The sequence below is a fragment of the Antechinus flavipes genome, chromosome 6, assembly GCF_016432865.1.
Source record: "Antechinus flavipes isolate AdamAnt ecotype Samford, QLD, Australia chromosome 6, AdamAnt_v2, whole genome shotgun sequence".
In the NCBI taxonomy this organism is placed as follows: domain Eukaryota; kingdom Metazoa; phylum Chordata; class Mammalia; order Dasyuromorphia; family Dasyuridae; genus Antechinus; species Antechinus flavipes.
In genome coordinates this window covers 3,436,206-3,456,790 of record NC_067403.1, presented here as the reverse complement: position 1 = coordinate 3,456,790, position 20,585 = coordinate 3,436,206, and the positions used below count along the sequence as shown (strand labels likewise).

Genomic DNA, 20,585 nt, shown 5'->3' with positions numbered 1-20,585 from the left:
TAGATCAAGAAGGACTGGGAAAGACTTTCTGTAGCACATGAGATCTTAATTGTGACTTGAAGAAAGCCAGAGAAATCTGTAGTCGGAGATGAAGAAGGAGCACGGAGGCACGGAGGAAGGCCAGAAAAAACTCTGGGAGATGGGATGGTGGAGTGGACAAGATGGAGTCTTGTTCAAGGAACCGCCGGGAGGCTCGGGAAACTGGACTGAAGGAAACGTGGCTTAAGAAGGCAGGACCAGTGCGGAAAGAGGTGATGAATTGCTTTGAACACCCAAAAGAGCTTTTTGTATTTATTTGATCTTTGAATCAATAAGGGGGCGATGGAGTTTATTGAGGAAGCGGCTGATGTGCCTGGATCGGTGAGCATGGGCACCTCTAACAGAACACAGTGGTACCGAGGAGATCGGAGCATCACACCGAGGGGCCGCTTCCTCCCTCATTACGGGAGGCGTGCCCTCAGCCTCTGACTGGCTGAGATAGCTTGCCTGCCGCGTCCTGATCTTGCAGCCCACCAAAACTCCCAGAAGTTTCCCACATAAACAACCGCCTGCCACATTTCCCCCTCCACGGAGTTAGTTGGCACAGTGAGAGAGCGCCAGGTCTGGGATCAGGAACTCATCTCCCTGAGGTCAAAGTGGCCTGGACGCCTACTAGCTGTGTGACGGAGCACGTCACTTCCCCCTGTTTACCTCAGTTTCCTCTGGAGAACCAAACTTGTTTTCTTGCTCTCTAGTCCCCATCCTTTTAAAATGAATTAAATGATTTAAATGAAATTCAAATAAATTGTCCTGTGCCTGGATTGCCCTCCCTCCTTCCACACCAAAGTCTCTCGGACTCTCTGGTTTCCTCCCTGTCTCAGCCCCTGGGCCACATTTGCCGTAAGACCTGCTCTGATCCTCTCAGCAGTTCGGACTTCCCCCTCTGAAATCACCTTACAAAGCATTATATGTATCTTTTGCTATTGAGGCAGTTGAGGGATACATTAAAAACCCAGAGTACTACTACAAGACCGAGTCTTTTGTCTTTTTTATTAGCTGTTTACTATGTGTCAGACCTGATATTCAGAGGAAGAGAAAAAGTAGTCCCTCCCTCAAGGAGCTTATATTCCAGTGGTAGAGTACTATGTATATAAATAATACATATATATGTATATAAATGTATATAAGTAGAGATCCATCCAAGATGAATACAGAATGGATAGAGTTTGACCTTGTACCTTGGGAGAGATCAGGCAAGGTCTCCTGAACTTAAGCTGAGTCAACCAAAATACCATTAGACAGATGACTGACTGGTGGGGTGGATGGAAAGAGAGGGAGAGACAGGTCAAATAGAGAGGGAGAGAAAGGGAAAGAGAAAGAAAGAGAGAAGGAAATGAGAGGGAGACAGAGAAGGGGAGAGAGAAAAAGAAAGAGAGGGAAAGAGCAATAGGGGAGACAGACAGACACACAGAGTGCCTATATTAAGCCTTTACTGCTCTCCAGGCCAGTGTACTAAGCACTGAGGACACAAAGACACAACAGACCAGTCTTGCCTTTGCCAGACTCACACTCTATTGGGTGGAGAGATGCTCATTAAGCACACACAGAATAAATACAAGGTGATCTGTTGGGTGGCGAGGCAGAAAGTTCCAGGCAGGAGGTGATGCTTGAGCTGAGCTCTGAAGAAATCAGGATTTCTAAGAGGAAAAGGGAAGGAGGGAGTGCGTTCTAGGCATGGAGGACAGACGGCACACGCAGGGAGCTGGACATGAAAGGTCAGGATCAGTATGAGCAAGAAAGCAGGTTTGACAGGACAAGAGAGCCCACACAAAGAACTGATGAGCCTGGAAAGGTGGATCGGAGGCCAGTTATAGAGGAGATGAAATACGAAACAGTCACTGTTTTGTCCACGTGATCAAGGGTAGACTCTGGAGTTTACTGAACTGGGGGAGGGGACGAGATTAGATCTTGTGCTTTAGAAAAATCACTTTGACAACTTTCTGGGAGATGGAAGAGCCCTGAGGGAGAGAGATCCATGAGGAACTTTTTATAACAGTCCAGGTGATGAGGATCTGTGTAAAGGAGTGACTGTGTGAGGAGAAAGGAAGGAATGGGGGAGAGCCGTTTTGGAGGTGGGGGTGACCAGACTGGTCAGATGTGACTGTGTGGAATGAAGGAGGTGAAGAATCAAAGAGGATTTCCTAATCTGGCGACTGGCCGGGTGGAGGCCCCTTGGAAGGAGAAGGCTGGGACAGGGAGGGACCTGATGAGTTCTGTTAATACCACTGGAAATTTGAGGTGCCTTTGGGGCAGGATACTGGAAATGGCCAGCCTCTCTTTTTGTCTATCTCTGTCTCTCCTTCTGAGTCACAAAGGAACCTGGGGAGGCTACTTTACTCAGCACAGTTCTTGTGTATTGGGTGGGGGGAAGAGGAAGGAAGGAAGCGGAGGTGACAGGACTTTCTTGGTAACTGTGAGTGGAATAAATTGAAGCAGTTTAACCTCACGGCTGCCTAATAACCATAATAATATTTTGAAGGTGGAAAATGTCTTTCATATAAAAGGCCCCAGGCATTTCATAAACACAAAAGCATTACCGTCCAACCCTGCTTTGACAAGATCTCCCGCCAAAGGAGCAATGAGACAAGCAAGGATTATTAAATAGCCAAAGTACCTGACCCAGTCATGATGTCATCCTGGGATATCTCCATAGAGTTGTTACATGTAATAAATAATTAAAATGATTGAAAGCATCGTTTCCTTCTTTCTTTAGATGGAGCCTTTTAACATCAAAATGGGAGGAAATTGAGGGCGATCTGGTAGCTTGATACCTTTTTCTAAAGTCTCCCTTTATGATTTTGCTTTTCTTCGATCGGATTCCATGCTTCTGTCCCGTTTCCAAGTGGCAACTCCCTTAGGACCCCAGAGTTATTATTTATAACAGTATTATTTTGAAATAAATATTTTGTAATTTATAACTGTGTAATAATAGTAATTATTAGATATTAAAGTTTATTATTAAATTATAGTTTATATTATATATTGATTATATATTAAATATTATATACTATTATTATATATTATATAATGTGTATTATATAAACATAAATTATTTAAATATTATTAAATATCAAATATGATAATAAGAGTTATTTATATAACACTTTACAAAGTTTTTTTAATATCTTTTCATTTGGGCCCCAGAAAAAACCTATGAGGTAGGCAGCATGAATATGATCGCCTCCATTTAGAGGTGAGATCATTGGAGTTCAGAGAATTAAGGGATTCATATGCAGTTAATGAAGGGATGGAGACCACAACTAAGGTCTTGAAACTTCAAGACAGATACTGCTCTGCCCATTGTATCCATAATTTCCCCTCAACTTTGGAAACCTAAAGCCCAGTAAGTTATTTTTTTTAATAGTTACCAAAATAGTTTCTCTTTAAAAAAAAAAAAAAAACCACAAACACCCTGTTATTTTAAACATATCTTTCATTTTAAATTTTGAGTCCCCATTTCTCTCCCACCACCCTCCACCAATATACTGAGAACACAAGCAATATGAAATCAATTGATGCAATGTTATTCTTGAAATATTTTATGAGATTTAGGAGATTCATCTTTCTGAGCTAAATCTGGACTCTGACATTATCTGTGTGATCCTGGGCAAATCACCTGATCCAATTTGCCTCAGTTTCTTATCTGTAAAATGAAATGGAGAAGGAAACAGCTAACCACTCAAGCATCTTTGTCAAGAAAACCCAAATGGGGTCACAAAGAGTTAAACATGACTGAACAACAACAGAAGGAATGTCTGGTGATCTAGAACTTCTGTAGATTTGTGGGAGACAAACAGACAGACAAGAACTGCATGGGAGAAGAAGGCTCCCGAGTGCTGGGATCTGCAGGAGAGAGAGCCCTTTCCCCTGCACCTCACCCACCCTGAGAGTCCAGCTGAGTGACCTATTTCCTGAATGCTTGCTGTCATAGATTATAAGATCGAAATGGGACCGATCATTAGTTCCAACAGAGGAAAGACTACTGGACTTGGGGTCAGAGTATAAATTTTATGCTTGAGGAAACTGAGTCCTGGAGAGTCTGGACAGGCAGGCTAGCAGAACAGTCCTTGTTCTCTTAAAAGGATGAGGGCTTTGTAAAGTATGTAAATACGTTAATAAGTGGTATCCCTCAATAGAAAATCCTACCTCCACAACGCACTCCAGGTGTAGCTGTGGGAAAGTCATGTACTAGGACTTTCACTTTCTACTCCTCCAAAATGGGCGAGATAATAGCTTTCCCTTTTACCTCCCGAGTAAACTGTAAAGCTCTATGCAAATGCAGCTGTAATTATAGTCTTTTCCTTCCTTCCCTCCCCCCTTTTTTCCAGTTCAGTAACCAACATCAACCCTTTCTTGGGTCTTCATTACTCATATTCTTTCGGTTCCATTTTTGTTTGCATTTCTGACATTCTTCCTTTCCTCCTCGAACTTGCTGCTCTGCCTCCTGCCCAATCTCCTTGAAAAATAAAAAGAAAATGCCCTTCTTTCCATCTGTCCAATCTGCTTTTCATATCAACTCCTTTACTGACTTGAAAACCTTCCTTTGACAGCAACAACCGGGATAAGCAGCAGAAACATGCAGGTTGCCCATTAGACTCGTTTTTTATTTTTTTTCCAAAGGTAGCTGTCTCACACATGATTGGCAGGAAGGTCAGCTTGGGGTAGAGAAGAGGAATTAATTTACTGGTAATTGTGGTTGGCCAGGGCTGAAAATCTTCCAGTGCTGAGACTGGTATTAGATTATTTCTGTGGCCATGCTATGCTGGGGGACTTGTCCATAGGAAGCCTCTATAAACGTTTGTTGAACTGAATAGAATAGAATCCAGGTCCACCGAAGCCTGGAGAAGCCTTGCTCCGGGCACAGAAACTGCCCGATAGGTACAATGCAGACATGGGTAGAGTAGCCCTCCTCCGTAAATGGGAATTATAGCAGCCCCGTCTCCTAAAACGAAAGACGGGATGACTTGGAGATGTTAACTGAGCAAATGAGCTATAAGGAGCTATGTGAATGTTTCTCAGGGTGGTTTCAGACCCCAGCCTTCCTCTTCCTAGTTTCTGCTGCCCACCCCCATCCCCCACAGGCCAGGCCTGAAGAGCTGGGCTTCCCAGGCTGCCTTTCATTGGAGCTCACAGTCCTGGCCTTTGGGCTGGGCTGCCGAACTCACCTGGTCTAGGAAGAGGAACCCATTAAACTCTCCAGTTCCAGGAGGCCCAGAGCCCTGGGGAGAGGGGGGTGCATTGTTAAGGGGTAGCTGCTTAACTCTAATGAATCTCTAATTGGGAGAATCCCCCCAGTTTGAAGGCCATCCTTCGGGCAGGCGGCCGTTCGGGTGTAAAGCCCCTCCAAGCGGATGGGAGCCAGGGGCTCTGCACCTGTATGTGCTTAATTCTTTTTGAAGAGGAAAGGGGGGGGGGGACTCTTATCTCAGACTTTTTCCAGCTGAACCAAGAGTTCAGGCTCCATTAAAACCAGCTCGTAGAGCAAGGGCAGCATAAAGTTCAGCCAAGGGAGAGCAGAGAGTTGCCGGAAGAAGGGGCTCAGGATCACTGGGGCAAAGACTGAGGTTCCTCAGGACACAGTCCTTTCCATTGTCCCTGCTTGGAGCTGCTCTTCCCACTAAGTCACTGCATCTCTCAGGGAGACACCGTTGGCTCATTTACCCCGAGGAGCTTCATTGGGGATCCCCCACGGGAACAGCCTCGTTTTAGCCAATTCCTTCTGCCCTGGGGTGCTTTCCTCCCTTCCCGGTGAAGGTCACAGCTCCGTGTGCCAGGACCCTTCAGCGGGCACCTGAGCCCCCTGTTCACCTAATGGGGTGATTCCTTCCTGCTCTGGATCCCACCACCAAGAGAGATCTCCTTTCTGGGAGCAAACCACTGTTTCCATAGCAACCCTGGGAGCCGGGGGTACTCGGATCATTTCTCCCATTTTATAGAGGAGGAAACTAAGGCTTCATTCTAGAAGTGACTCACCACCTTCAGACACCTCAGGAGTCCAAGCACAATTTAAACCCAAGAGATTGACTCCATCGCCATGGAAACCCAAATTTGGTCCAGCTGTTTTTATCTTGATTACGTGAGGATGCTGTGACCTCTAACCTCAGGCCAGAAAAGAGACCAGAGCAGAGGGGACAGTCTGGCGGTATGTTAGTAAATGTTTAACAACCAGCTCTGTCAGCTCTGCTTTAAAATCCACCTTTTTCAGCCCAAGGGCACCCAGACCCAAGCTCCCTTCGCTCTGGGGTCATCCCGGAGGGCTCATCTCCCTCATCTCCTGCCTAGACAATCATGCCCAAAATTTCACTCTGAGAAGCAGTTGAGGGGATTCATGCAGAGGTTCTAGGTCTCCCCACCGGGGCCAGCAGCAGCTGCTCCCCCCCACCCCCCACTGGGTCGTGGGGCGATTGGCTGCCATAGAATGGATGCAGTAGCCACCTCCTGAATGAATATAAGCCACCCGGGAGGTTTGTAGCACGGCTGGAATTTGAACCCAAAGTTCTTTCTGACTCGAGGGCCAACGAGACTGTTTACAGCTACATCCCGGTGACAAAGTGGCGGCAGGATGGCACAGTGGGTAGGGGCCGGGGGCTCGGGCTCGTCTTCCTGTGCTCAAATCCAGCCTCGGAGGCCTGGTGTCCGTGTGACCACTCCAGCCTCATTTCCCCATCCGTACCATTAGCCTGAGAAGGAAAAGGAGAATCCCTCTGGTGTTCTTGCCCAGTAAAGCCCAAAGAGGCCAAAATCGGAACCGGTGAGCTGTCTGATCTCACCCAGGGCAATGAGACCACCAGCTCCCCGAGGGCCGGGCCTTCTGCCCTGCTCTGCACTCCCAGCGCCTACTCCCCCTGACACTTAGCGGTGCCCAATCGCCAGGGGGTTTTCTCTCAAAATGTACATCCTCCCGGCCAGGCAATGTAACTTGTGGGGGCCTGGAGTCCGAACGAGGATGTGTGTTTTCTTGCTGGATGATCCCGGAAAAGAGCTTCCACTCTCTGGGTCTCAGTTTCCTCAGCTGTAAAATGAGAATAATCATCCTTTCCTTCCCACCTTGGGAGTATAACGGCACAAAAGCATAACTGTCAGTCAGTCCAAGTTGGCATTTCCATATTAAGCGCTTACTCGCTATGAGCCGTTATTATGACAACCCCAAAGCTATTTTTAGGAACAAGAAAGGCAGACTTGTCAGCCCTCTCCTTCACCTCCGTTCCCGAGTCCTGTTCATCTGACCCCGGGACATCTCTCCTGTCCAGCTCTTATTCCCTCTGTCCAAATTACTTCCCATTAGACCGTTCCTGAGTTAGCCACTAATGGACCTTCCCCGCTCCGTTCGCTCCCCCTCGGCTCCGTCTTTCAGGGCTCTGCCAGACTAATCTTTATGCACAGATCTCACCCCGTCACTCAGCGGCTCCAGGAAACTTCGGGGATGGACCGCTGCCCACAGAATAGCAGCCAGCCTCCAGTGCCGCCGGGAAGGGCCCCCAGAAGCCGGGAGCATCCTCTCCCTCCTTTCCCTTCCCCGCCGCCCCTTTGTCGCCTGCGGCTAACTCAGATTCCCACATTGTCCCTTCTTCCCCCCAGGCCAGGGCCCCATGCAGGACCAGCCTGGTATGTGGGTCAAGGACTTGCCAGCTCCACGTCCTGGCCTAATGATGCATCCTTCTCTCTGACCAACCGGGCCCTAACTCTAGCCCTCATATCTGAAAAAATGAGCATCCCATGGTTTGCCCAAAGCCATCCCAGGGTAGAGCCCAGATTGGGAATCCAAGTCCTCGGGATCCTAGATTTAGAGCCCCTTCTACCACCCTCCCCAAATCGGGCCGGGGATTCAAGAGTCCATCTGGTATGACCTCAGCCAACATTTCCACCTCAGCTCCCATTCCTTCCCTACAGGTCCTCCTCACACCTTCCTCCCGCCTTTCCTTCTCCTCCCAAAACTCCACTTATCCTTCCAAGTCTGAACCAAACAGGCTCCTCCTTCGGTCCTCCAGGCCCCTCCCACCCAACCACGTGACTCACCCCCCACCCAAGTCCTCATGACCCTTATGAAAACTGGTTTGGGTCTTGTGCCTTCCCATAGTTCACTGCTTGGTCACTAAGGAACTTGAGAACAGGAAGAGCCCTGTAGGTTAATTCATTTATTTTTATCGATCAGCACACATTTATTAAGTCCCTCCCATGTGCCAGATAAAGGCCAGGGCCAAAACAACAACTGCTCCCAAATCATTTACATCCTAATGCTGACCTCGAGTCCCCTTCCATCTCCCCAGTTAAATGACCTACTATTGGAATAGCACCAGCTCCCGCTGCCAGAACAGCAGTCCATCCTCCACAGCTGCCCCGGTGGACACGGTGGTGGCCAGGGCCCTCCCCTGCTCAAAAATCTTTGTCTGTAGGATGAAATGAAAACTCTTTTTTTTCCTGTTGTCATTTGGTGACTTCTGACTCTTCGTGACCCCATTTGAGATCCTTTTGGCAAAGGTACTGCAGTGGTCTGCCATTTCCTTCTCCAGCTCATTTTACAGATGTGGAAACTGAGGCAAGCAGGGAGAAGCAGCCTGCCCGGACCCACACAGCCAGTAAGTGTCTGAGGCCGGATGTGAGCCCAGGCAGGTGAGTCCCTGGCTATACTCTATCCAGGGCACCCCTCAGTTGCTGAGAACTCCTGACCTCTTAAGATTTCCCTAAGTCCTTTCTCTCCACCATCACTGCTCTCTCCTACCATTTCCCTCAACATATTTGCATCCATGAACCATTCCTGCTCTCTCTGAAAGTGGAAAAATGTCCTTTCCTGTATCTCCAACACCTAGCACGGTCCCTCGCACACACTATGTTCTTGATAAACATTTTCCAAATTGAATTACATGTTGTCCTTTGTTTTCAGCCGAATCCTCGAAAAGTAATGTTCATTGAATGGAATTGAATCTCTAAAGAACCTTTTAATCTAAAATCCTAAACACAGACACCCAGCGTGTTTGACGAAGAAAATGTGTCCTGGTCTCCAGGCGCCCATTGTGGATCCCACTTGGCTTGGTTTTATGGCCCAGTCCCTTAGAATGTCACAGTCCTTCTCTACTCAAACAGGCTGGAGATTTCAAGGACCATTTAACTAGACAAATTTCCCTCGTAACTTAATCACCAAAAAAAGCAAAAAAGGTTAACTCAGTGCTGATCCACCATGAGCAAAAGAAGGATTGATTTCTTACCTGTATCCTGTACAACGGGAGGCAGGAGGGAGTCTACATGGCACATCCTGAACATCCTGAGCAAGGGCTGCAGGAGGAAATGCGCTTGCAACGGGAGTAAGAGGAACTGGCTTCCAATGTATATGATCTGGGGCAAGTCCCCTTGTCTCTGTGCTTCAGTTTCCACATCTGTAAAACAAGAGGGGTAAATCGTACATCTTCATGATTACTTTGTGGGCTTCAGGATTGTGTGGACCATGGTATCCATGGTGGAAATGGAATAGCATCTCCACTGATGCAGACTGCCACCCCTCCATGTCCTTCTCTTGCTATCATTTCATGTCTTTCCATTACACTAAGAGTTCTCTGACATAGACCAGTGTGACACTTGCCATTTGACTGGCTCGGCTTATTTTCCACTTTTGCCAATCCTTGATTGTTTTTACATTATTTCTCATATGTAGGTCAACTCTTAATGCTTAACAGTAATCGAAATAGTGTGAGATTTGGATTTCATTAGTTTTGTTTGGGAAGATGGTGCGATAAAAGATTTTTTTGGTGATATTCTGTAATCTACTGTGATCCATCAAACAGCTTTCCTTTGTCCTTTCTGCCATATGCAAGTTTAATGCTGAGATCACGGTGTTTTATGGTGCACAGCTATGAAGCATCACTAAGGTTTGTTGTTTTAGTTTGTTTATTTTTTTAAAAGCACCTTTGCAGCAGGGAGCATCTTGGTATCATTGAAAGCGCTGCGAAATTGGGGGAATTGTAATGGGGGGAATTGGGAGAATTATAATTTCCCAAATTTGATTGAGCCCAATTTTTTCCTCTATTCAATTCTGGGCAGAAAGAGGAAGCAGTGAGCTCTAAGCAAGCAGTATGAGTCCGCTCTTGGAAAAAATTACAGCTCCAGTTTAGGAAGGATAAGCCCTGGCTCCTGGAGTCAGCCCCGGTTCTTCAGAAGTTCCTTGGTCACTTTCACCTATTTGGGGCTTGCAATCTGGAGAGTCATTTTTTTAAAAAATGGAGATGGCCCAAGCTAAGCCACGAGGCAGAATCTCACGGCACATCCCGCTCATTACCAGTATAATGGAACTAGCACTAGGCTTGGAATTATGAAGGCTTTTTATCACTTCCTAACCTCACAGTGAAGCCATCTCACTCCCCAGATCTCCGGTTTCCACATTTGTAAAATGGGTATATCCGTACCTAGTACATGATGGATTCTGAGGATTCAAATGACTTGGTGGAAGGAGAATGTTTTGTGTCATTGTTTACACTGACAAACAATTATTGTTTGATAATATAGTCTCCAACTCTGACATCTCATCAATATCTAGATGACTTAAGTTCATAGAATCTAGAGCTAAAAGCTACCACAATGGAAACTGAGGCTCAAAGAAGTTTAATGTTTTATTTGAGGATATTAGGTTAGTAGGTTAAAAAAAAAATCACTTTCCTATCAGCATTCCTGTGAGGGAGGCAGGGCTTGTAAAACATTCCCATTTTACAGATGAGGAAACTGAGGAAGCTTTAAGAAATTTTCCCATGGTCCTACAAATCACAAATATCACCCAAATCAGTGCTTCCTTCCAAGTACCACTCTCAGATCCTGAAAGCTTTCATCCCATCCTAGCAACAAACCATCTGCTCATTGCTTGAGGATCAGCTTAGGTAACTATGGATGGAGAGGTTCCACTGAGATTTTGGCCATTTTATAAAACTGTGTCCTAGTTAAAAATAAAGGACACATGAAGGAAGACACTGTCTACATCCAGAGAAAGAAATGATAACTAGAAGGATGAAAATATAGCACAAGGAATCATTTTACACAGACACACCTATTGTATCTAATAGTGGCTACCTCTGTGGAGGGAGGAGAAGAAATTTGTGTTGCGGTTGTTGTATGTTCGGAGGGAATCGCAATTGGATGTGGCAGATCCTCGGGCCCGCGGGCCGCCATCTCTTTTATCGCACCGTGTTATGGAAAGGCTCGTTTTATTACATGAATGGAAAATAAAACAAAGTGGGAAAAAGAAAAAGGAAGCACTGTGGTGATGGGCCTGCAAGGGTGCGTCAGGGGAGGAAGCGTGCAATGGAGAGAATCAAGGAAGCCCACTTCCAGACCAGGATCAGAGCGGTCTCGAGTCAACCGAGGTGCGGTCCGGAATCAGAAAGATTCATTTTGTCTCCGTTCCAGCGGGCGTTACTCATTGGTTGGCAAGCGCTCGGGGTGTCTGGGAGTTTTATGAAAGCAAAGTACCTGGAGCTGGAGGCCGCTTTATCTTTCTAATAAGCGATTACTCTGCTTGGCTCTAATTTAGCGTGAAAAGGCCCTTGTGAACGCCTTCAGAGATAGCTCGACGGTGTTAAAAGGAATTATAGCACTTGGCTCACAAGTGCGCGCCTCCTGGCAGGGCAGACTGGGGGATGACCCGGGCCTCGGGTTTCAGCGGGAGTGACACACTCTGCCGGGGTAACGCCCGAGAGCCCGCTTTGTCGCTCACACCAAAACACGAATACCAAACTTAAGTCAAAGCTGAAGGGATCCGGGACCCGGACGACTTCTGGAACTTGATTTGTGGGGTCAGATTCTTTAGCGTTCCTTCGAGTACAAACACAACACCTGGGACATTCAATAGTGAGACCATCAGCGAGCAGGGCAGGAGGGACAGGGGACGAGGGGGAGAAGCTCACATCTTGCACGTTAAAGAAAATGATTAATGTTCACCCAGAGAAGGAAAATATTGTGGTCTTGTCAAGCTTCATGGTAATCGGAGATTTGGATTCCATTAATAATTAATGCATTTGTTAGGGGAAATGTGAGATAAAAGCTTTGTTTGATTTTTTAAACGTATATGCATATATTTAAATTTGTCTCTCTTTTGGTGCCTTTATTTTTAAGAAAAAACATTATAGTCATAAATGGAAATAATCGGGCCTCCTTGGACCTTCCAGAGGAAATGATGAGGAAAAAAAAGTACTCTCATTCCCTTTCCTGCTCCTGCCTATCCCCCAAAGACACACATATATGTATGTACACACTCAGCTTTATATGTTTGACTTTACAGATACATGTATGTGTAGCTACATCTATTATAAATGGATATGTGTGTATGTGTGTAATACATGTGTGTCTGTGTGTATGTTCACACATGTGCACATCTATCTTGCATGTATACAGGGGGACATGTACACTGTGCACACGGATCTGCACACATACGCTCTTGCTGCCTGCAGACATTGCCCTCGGGATGGGCGCCTTCCACGGGGTCCTGCGCTCTGTCTGACACCGACGCTTTGCTCCCCCTCCCCCCCCCCACTTTGCATTCTCCCGTCTCGTACATTTATATGGCTACACGGGTCCAGAACCAGCCACAGCTCGTCGGAGTCTTGGCAGTCCAGAGCTTCACCAAAGCCCCTTCCCCACTGACGGACCTGCTGGAATCCTATTTCTCCCCCCATTCTCCCTCTTGACTAATTGTCAAAGAGTCTGACTCGCTAGGTGGGCGTGGTATAGAGTACCCCGATTTGAAATCAGGAACTATGTTCAAAACTAGCCCCGGAGAGTTACTTACTGGCAAGTTACACTTTGGTTGCCTCAGTTTCCTTCTCTGTAAAGTAGAGGTGAAAATAGCACCTCCCTCAGGCTTGTGGTGGGGATAATTTGAGATAATATTTGTAAAATGCTTTGCAAAGTGCTATTTAAATATTGTTCCAGTTTCATGAACATGACCATTTGTGAAATTCTCCTCTTCCCTGGCACCTTTGCTGGCCACTTTCTCCCCCTTGCCTGAAGGATGAGCTTCCTAGCTAGATTCTCCTTCCCAATGCCCTGCACACTCCTACGGGAAGTGGCATTTGGAAGGGGCTGAGACAGCCATGGGCTCTGCGCACATCTGTGCCTTGGGAAATTCTTTAAAACGGGCAGAGGGACCAGTCCCATGATGCCTCTGGCTTAAATTCATCCCTTCCTGCTCCAATTCCTTTTATCCCTTCCACTTTGGGAGGCAGTTGTCCTGTACAGGCCCCTTCTTAGAATGGGAGTTTCTTAAAGACTAGGATCACATTTTGCCGCATCTCTGAATCTGTGTCAAAGCATCGTATTTTTCCTAGTTCATTCAAAGAGCACTTAGGAAGTACCTACTATGGACAGGGCTCTGTGCAATATATTGGAGATAAAAAAGCTCAAAATATCACATCCCATGCCGTCTGAGAGCCCATATTCTATTGAGGAAAAATAATATCTATGCAGAATTATAAAATTTTATATGTGTGTGCCTTGGGGCAAGAGGTTCAGGCCAGGAGCGACTCCAATCTGGGCACCAGGGCGGCTGGTGCACAAGCACCAAGTTAGAATGAGGGTCCTGGGCTGGTAGACCAATGTGGCCATAAAGACCAACCAGTCCACGCCTCTCGTTTTATAGATGAGGAAGTGCAGGCCCACAGAGATATTCTACTAGAGCACACAGACCTACGGCTTAAAGCAAGGTATTCTGGCTTCAAATCCCTCTGATGCGTTTTAGTCTCATGGGAGACTTAATAGGGGAGGAAACATTTGAACTGGGCCCCCAGTTTCCCAGTACTTTCTTTCAAATACAGCTGCTTAATTATGGTAGGGCACGGTATATCTTGGTTAGGAAAACCACCATAGCCATGTTTTACATAAATATAAATAAATATATATGGACACATATGTGAGTATCTATATACACATATATAATGTTATGATGAGTGTTTATTCATTCATTTTCATGAGAATTCCCTGAGGGATGGGGCAATGCTGGTTCTGCTAAGTCAAGTAGTATCTCAACCATGAAAGTTCCCCCAAAGACACCTTCACTTCAAACATCCCACAAAGGTTTCCTCTTTTAGAACCTTAGGCCTTAAAAATAACAATAGCTGCCCCACAACTCACACGCACATGAGTGACAAGACACTAAAAGCTGGCGTGGCTGACAGTTTCCGGATTGCAGATGACCTGCTGGCCGAGAAAGTAAGTTATCCCTCACGATATAGAAAGAGCTTAAATGATCCCAGACCTTGGTCGAGAGACAGGGAGTCCAGGCACTGCATGGGACCCAGACCATCCATTCTATTCTTAGAAACTTTCAAATTCAGCCTTGTTATAGAATAACTTGTTCCTATTCCTCTTAACGAAAGAATACATCAAAGTCTTATCCCTCCTTGGGAGACGAGAACGGACAGGAATCCTTTCTAGAGAAACTACAGTAGCGAACCACGTACCTGACTTGGGACTCGGCACCCAATAGCTACTGCCCGGTTATTTGTTGTATGAATGAGTAAATAAAGCGAGAACCTAAAAATATAAGAACTCCACGTGGAATCGCCTTCGATCCACCCAGCCAGGATTGTGTGGCTGAGGAGAACACGGGGTCACGTATAAAGGCTTAGCTGACTCCCCCGATCGCAAGCTCATTGCTTAAGAATGTCTCCCACACATTCCATGACCCAAAAACGTCCACACTGCCTAGCTATTATTTAGAAACTCCTTCTCCTGCCATTCAAAGTCTTCAGATCCACTCCCTTTGCAGACTTACCAGCCACATTTTCCTGCTTACCTTTTCTCAATCTCATTTTTCTCTCTCCTGCCTCCACTCGTCTCCCATGCTATGATGGTCTTTACTCCATCCTCAGTCCACCGAAATGCTAGAAATCTTTCAAGAGCCCTTTCTGCCATCAGCCTTCACTGATCCCTCCCCATCTCTTCCCCACCACATCCAGCTAGACCAGGGCTTTGTAGTGTTCAAATCTCTCGGAGCACTTTCTTGGGATCCCTCCTACTCATTACCTCACTGTCTTCTGGATCCAGATAACTGATAGAAGACTTAGTTCCCTCACTCACTTGTAAGCTATTTGAAGCTAGGAAGTTATTGAATTATCATCTGTTAGTAACTTGTTGAATTATTAAGTATCCAATAATCCAATAAGTCTTCGATTCGATTCAGTAATTAATTGGATTCTAATATTCCTTAACACTTGAATTGATCTGATATCCATATACAGGTAAGGAGTGTGCTGTCGTTGAAAGAATTCTAGATTGGAGAGTTATTGAAAGTGACTTTCTCCATGTGTAATGTTGGCCAGATCATGAAATCTTCCTCAATCTCAGCTTTTCTATGAATTGGGAGTGGAATAGATTAGAGGTTCTTAACTAAGAATCTGTCAGTTTATTGAGTTCATATTTAATTTCCTGATGATATTTAATTTATTTATTTTTTTGCTGAGGCAATTGGAGTTAAGTGACTTGCCCAGGTCACACAGCTAGGAAGGGTTAAGTGTCTGAGACCAGATTTGAAATCAGGTTCTCCTGACTTCAGAGCCGGTGCCACCTAGCTGCCCCTTGATGATAATTATTTAATAATAGTTTACTAGCTGTCTGTAATTGGTTTCCTTTGTAATATGATATATTTGATTTCATTCATTTAAAAACAAGATTCTGTAATGGAGTCATAGGCTAAAAACCCCTGGAGGAGGTGATCTCTATGTCCCTTCAAACTCCAAATCAATAACCCCTTGAGACATAAATTTTGCTATGGGTTTTCTTATTTTCTTATTAAAATTCTTCATCTCACCATGTAGCCCTCCAGAATGGCTTGGTGGAACCGTGGATAGAGGGCCAGACCTGGAGTCAGGCAGACCCGAATTCAAATCTGGCTCAGACACTTACTAGCTGTGTGACACTGGACAGATCACATCTTTCTGTGTACCTCAGTTTCCTCCTCTGTAAAATGAGCTGCAGAAGACAATGGTAAACCAATCCAGAATCTTTCCCAAGCAAGCCCCAAAGAGGGTCATGAAGAATCAAATATGACAGAAAACAACTAAACAACTATAGCATGTAGCTTTCCTGGGTTACCCTGAAAACATTCCCTTAATTCCTGTTATGTGAAAAAATCCTACAAACACACTGAATTCAATGTTTCCTCCTTAAAATAAAGGGTTTGACAATTCTACAAGGCCACTTGGGGCTCAGTACAAAAGGCGATTATGGGTGTACTTACGTATAGGGTATAGAGAGGGGTATATAGAGTTAGGTATAATATGGCTTATCATGATCATTATTTCATTTCCTTTATTTGTATACTTTGCTTAGCACCCTCTGAAAATCCAACACACACACACACACACACACACACACACACACACACACACACCAAGATAATGAGGTTACGTGGCTTCCTTTGGCCCCAAAGCCTATCTGGGAGAACAAACATCTGGAACTCTTGAACTCTAGAGAATAGAACTCTAGAGCTGGAAAAAAAGTTCAGGTGTCTTCGTGTCTCTCTCCCCCTTGAAAAATGAAGCCTGTAAAATGGTCATGAAGACTCTGTTTGGATACCTCCAGGGAAGGAGAGTTTACTACTTCCCCAGACTGGCCGTCTACTCCATTCTGAAACAAACCTCACTAAAGGAAAATTCATCCTTACCGAGAGTCGAAATCAGCTTCCACCCCTTGGATTTATTTCTTCTCTCTAAGATCACATTGTAAAATAAAACTAAAATAAAATATCACCTCTTCTACCTTTGAATACGGAGCTCATGCTCCTCTCCTGGCTTCTCTCCAGTTCCTTCCAATGATCTCTGTATGAGGCAGGGGTCCTCTCGTAGTCTTGGAATACAGCCGGTTTTTTGGCTATATTCCAACTCACCCGCGAATGTGACGAAAATCTCTCAAATGCGGTCCCAACAGAGAAATGATTGTCTAAGGTCATGCAGCTCATAGACGTACAGATTTAGAGTTAAAAGGGACTTTAGAAGTCAAACAATCCTATAGATAGGGAAACAGGCCAAATAAGAGACTCATCCAAAGTCACACAGCTCGTGAGGAACACAGCAAGGACTCCATCCCAGGTGCTCTAACCCAGAATCCAGCACTCAGATGGGCTGCTACTCTAGGTTTAATAGAGAAAGTAGAGGGGAAAGAGGGACATTTCACCCCTCCATTTGAAATCACTTCACCTGGAGGATGTGGGGGGATTGCACAGGGGAGCATGTTTTCCCCTTGACCCTCAAGGGGAGGATTGAGCTTTTTGGAGATTTGAGTAATTACCTGACAAGTTTTGCCTTTCCTTCTTTCCCAGCAACAAACACACACACTCACACACACTCACACATACACTCACACAGGCATGAACATACATGCACACACACTCACAAATGTTCTCTCTTGTTTGGAAGATTAATTTTTTATTGAAGTATTTGCTAACCAAATTTGAAGGTGGTTGTTGTCGGGGTTTTTTAATATATTGTTTTATTTTTTCCTTGTTGTTTTCCATTAAGCACACAGGCTCTTTCAGGCATGACCCTCCGTAAATTAAATTTGGTTATGAAGAAATCTATGAAACTATAAAAAGGGTAATTCATTGCTGTTATTTTATTTGTTCATTACATATATTGATGGTCTATTAGAAGCTCTATCCCCTGACAGTAAAGATAGATAAAGAAAAAGAGGAAAACATTTGAAAGAATGATGTATAAGGTTTCTGTCTATTTTTCTCAGTCCATTTACTTTTTTTTCCCTGGGAAGAGGGGGAGCAAGAGAAGGAAGGAAGGAGGGAGGGAAGGAGGGAGGGGGAGAGGAAGGTAGAGAGATGTTAAGAAAAGGGGGAAGGAAGGAAAAGAGAAGGTTTTGTGAGGGCTTTTTTTGGGGACTCCAGAAAAGATTCAGATTACTTTCTTGTTTTCTAAATTAGATTATTTTCAGTGTTTTCTCAAGAGGATTGAGAAGAATAATGGAGCCGGTTCTTAAAGGGGAGGGAAAGAGATTAGCCAATTAAATCAGGAGAATCCAAGTGGTAGTGAACTCAATTCTTCCCTTACACAGGGAACTGATACATAAACTGGAAACACTTGACTGGAGGAAACAAGCATCCAACCTGCTCTCTGCCCTTCCCCTGGCACTTCTTGGTGATCTCATCTCTTCCCTCACACGGCAGAAGGAGCTTTGCCGCAGAGGACACTTGGGGTGGAGCAGAGTGATCAGAAATAGAGGTCCAATCCGTCCCCTGCCTTTCCCCAGATGACAAAACTGGAACCAAAGTTAGTTTATTTTGGCGAGACTTTGATTAAGCAGAATACCCAGGGAGTTTAGCATTCTGATCAATTTAATTTTCAAATGAATTGAGCCTTGCTCTGAAAATCTTTTTCACAGACTCGTAAAATATCTTTGCTGAAAGGGACTTTATTCCCACCTTTTCATTTTAAAGCCGAAGCAGCTGAAAGACTAAATGGCCCAAGGTCAGACAGATCATTCGTACCAGACCAGAAAGAGAACCCAAGACTCCTTCCACTCCAAAGGAGATCGAGCCCAAGCGTCCTAACGCTGGTGAATCCGCTTCGCTACCCTAGAAACAGCAGCTTAGTCACTAATCGATTTTTCCTTTTAATTTAGCAAAGCCTTGAAACGATTGTAATAGCAGAGGGAGCCCTGCGTGTTTTAGACTTTGCATTTCCCCTGGGCTATCTCTGAGGCAGACACGATCGCGCACGTTGTATCTGTGAGGAAACTGAGCCTGGGATGGAGGGAGAAACCTGGCAGTTGAGGGAAGCAGACTGAAACTCCCTTCGTGATTCCAAAGCCGACCTTCTATCCACAGCACCACCTAGCTCCCTGGCAGGATTATAGATTTAGAACTGGAAAAGAATTGGAGATGATCTTCATTTTACCAATAACAAAACTGAGACCCAGAGAAACGAAGCCTTCCTACAGTAAATAAGCGGCAGCTCTTCACAGAGACAGCAAGCATCAGACCTGTGTCCTCTCGCAGGAATTACTATGATCTTTTCACTGGACTGGGCGGGACTGGAGAGACCTGGACTGAAGCTTTCCACGCTTCCGAGCCTCGGGCGCACTTGCGTCGTTGAGCCTCAGCCGTAGAACGGCCTGGGTAAACCTACCTGTCTCACCAGCTTGTCTTGAGGAAATTGCTTTGGAAAGCATGAAGTGCTCTCCGGGAGAGGAGGGAGTCGGATGGGCCTCCATGGGGCAGAATCCCAAATGCAGAGGGAGAAGGCACCCGAGATCAGGCCGGCCTCTCTCGGAGTCCATTTCGGTTGTTGGTGAAATTCTTGGCACTTCGTTTCTCTCCTACTCTTTTGCTCATTTCTCCGAGGAGTGAGGGGGACGTTCTGTTTGGTTTAGCCGGTCCAGCCTTTACTGTACATAGAATTAAAATGTCTAGGCCTTTTAGCGTGTTCCCATCCCCACCGAGAGTAATGAGCTGTTTGAATCATGCCTTAGAGTCTCTGGCTTTTCGGCAAATGAACTTTCTCTCTCTTTCATCCGGTATGAGATAGGGAGGCTGGGAATCATTACAGCAAAGCTAGCTCAGGGGTCACCCTGTGGTACGGAGATAGGAGTGCCTGCGGGATCTTAATTGTCAGCTTTGAGTAGCGAGCTTGTCATGGAAATGGGCAAGAAGGTGCCCTGTCACACACTGGGCTGGTTCTCTCCTTGCTATAGCCAGCCTTCATTTCTCTAATCTTATCGGTCTTCAGCATAAAAATGGTGTTGGCAGCATGGCAGAGCCAGCAGACTTTTCCGTTCTTAAGCTCCCCAACAATGGTCTTCCTTTACCCATTTCTATCTTTCCCTTTCTCTCCTTCCTTCTATTTTTTTCTCCATGCTTCTTTTCCCTTCCTCCTTTCCTTTTTCTTTCTCTTTTATTCCTCCTCTTGAATCTTCTTACACCCCTGGGTAAAAAAAAAAAAAAAAAAAGGGGGGGGGGAAGCTTCAAGGCCAGCATCTTACCTCGGGCAAAACAATTTAATGATCACTGACTCAGAGCACTTCATAATAAGAAGCATAAATGAAATTTTTGTTAGCATCATAATTAATAACCATAATATCTCATCTGTAAGAGGAAGAGACTGGACAGCATGGTCTCTGAGGTCCCCTCCAGCTCCCAAATATGAAAGTAATTATTTTTTATTAAATATCGCCTATAACAATGATGAAATTTTGAACTTAATTTGAATTTATTTAGGACTTTGCATCCCAAAGGAATGGGGCAAGAATCTGATTTAGGAAACTGACCTTAGCCAGGGTCTTTATATAATTTGGTCTTTATTTCCCTAAGGATAAGTGTCTATATTTACCTTGACATGGAGGGGTTTTTTTCTTCCATATTTTCCGGTTGGAAAGTCATTCTAGTTTGCTACCACTCTGTACCTCTCTTTTACCTTTTCATAATTGATGATTTCCCAAATAGGATCGTATATGTTCTGTTTTCCCAATTAGATTGTAAACATCTCCAGGGTCAGGACAATTCCTTTTGTTTCCCTCCAAGTTGACAAGTAGAGGGCTGTATATATTATGAGTGGTCAACAAATATTAGT

The 20,585-nt window shown here is 45.2% G+C and overlaps 1 protein-coding gene across 1 annotated transcript in view; it reads left to right on the top strand.

Annotated features, from left to right (window-relative positions):
- The first annotated feature begins 14,148 nt into the window (after positions 1–14,148).
- CLNK (cytokine dependent hematopoietic cell linker) overlaps positions 14,149–20,585 on the top strand; it is a 110,896-nt gene continuing 104,459 nt past the window's right edge. Inside the window, exon 1 of the mRNA XM_051965421.1 lies at positions 14,149–14,220. Coding sequence (XP_051821381.1) covers positions 14,149–14,220 — 72 coding nt within the window. The remainder of the gene's footprint in view (positions 14,221–20,585) is intronic.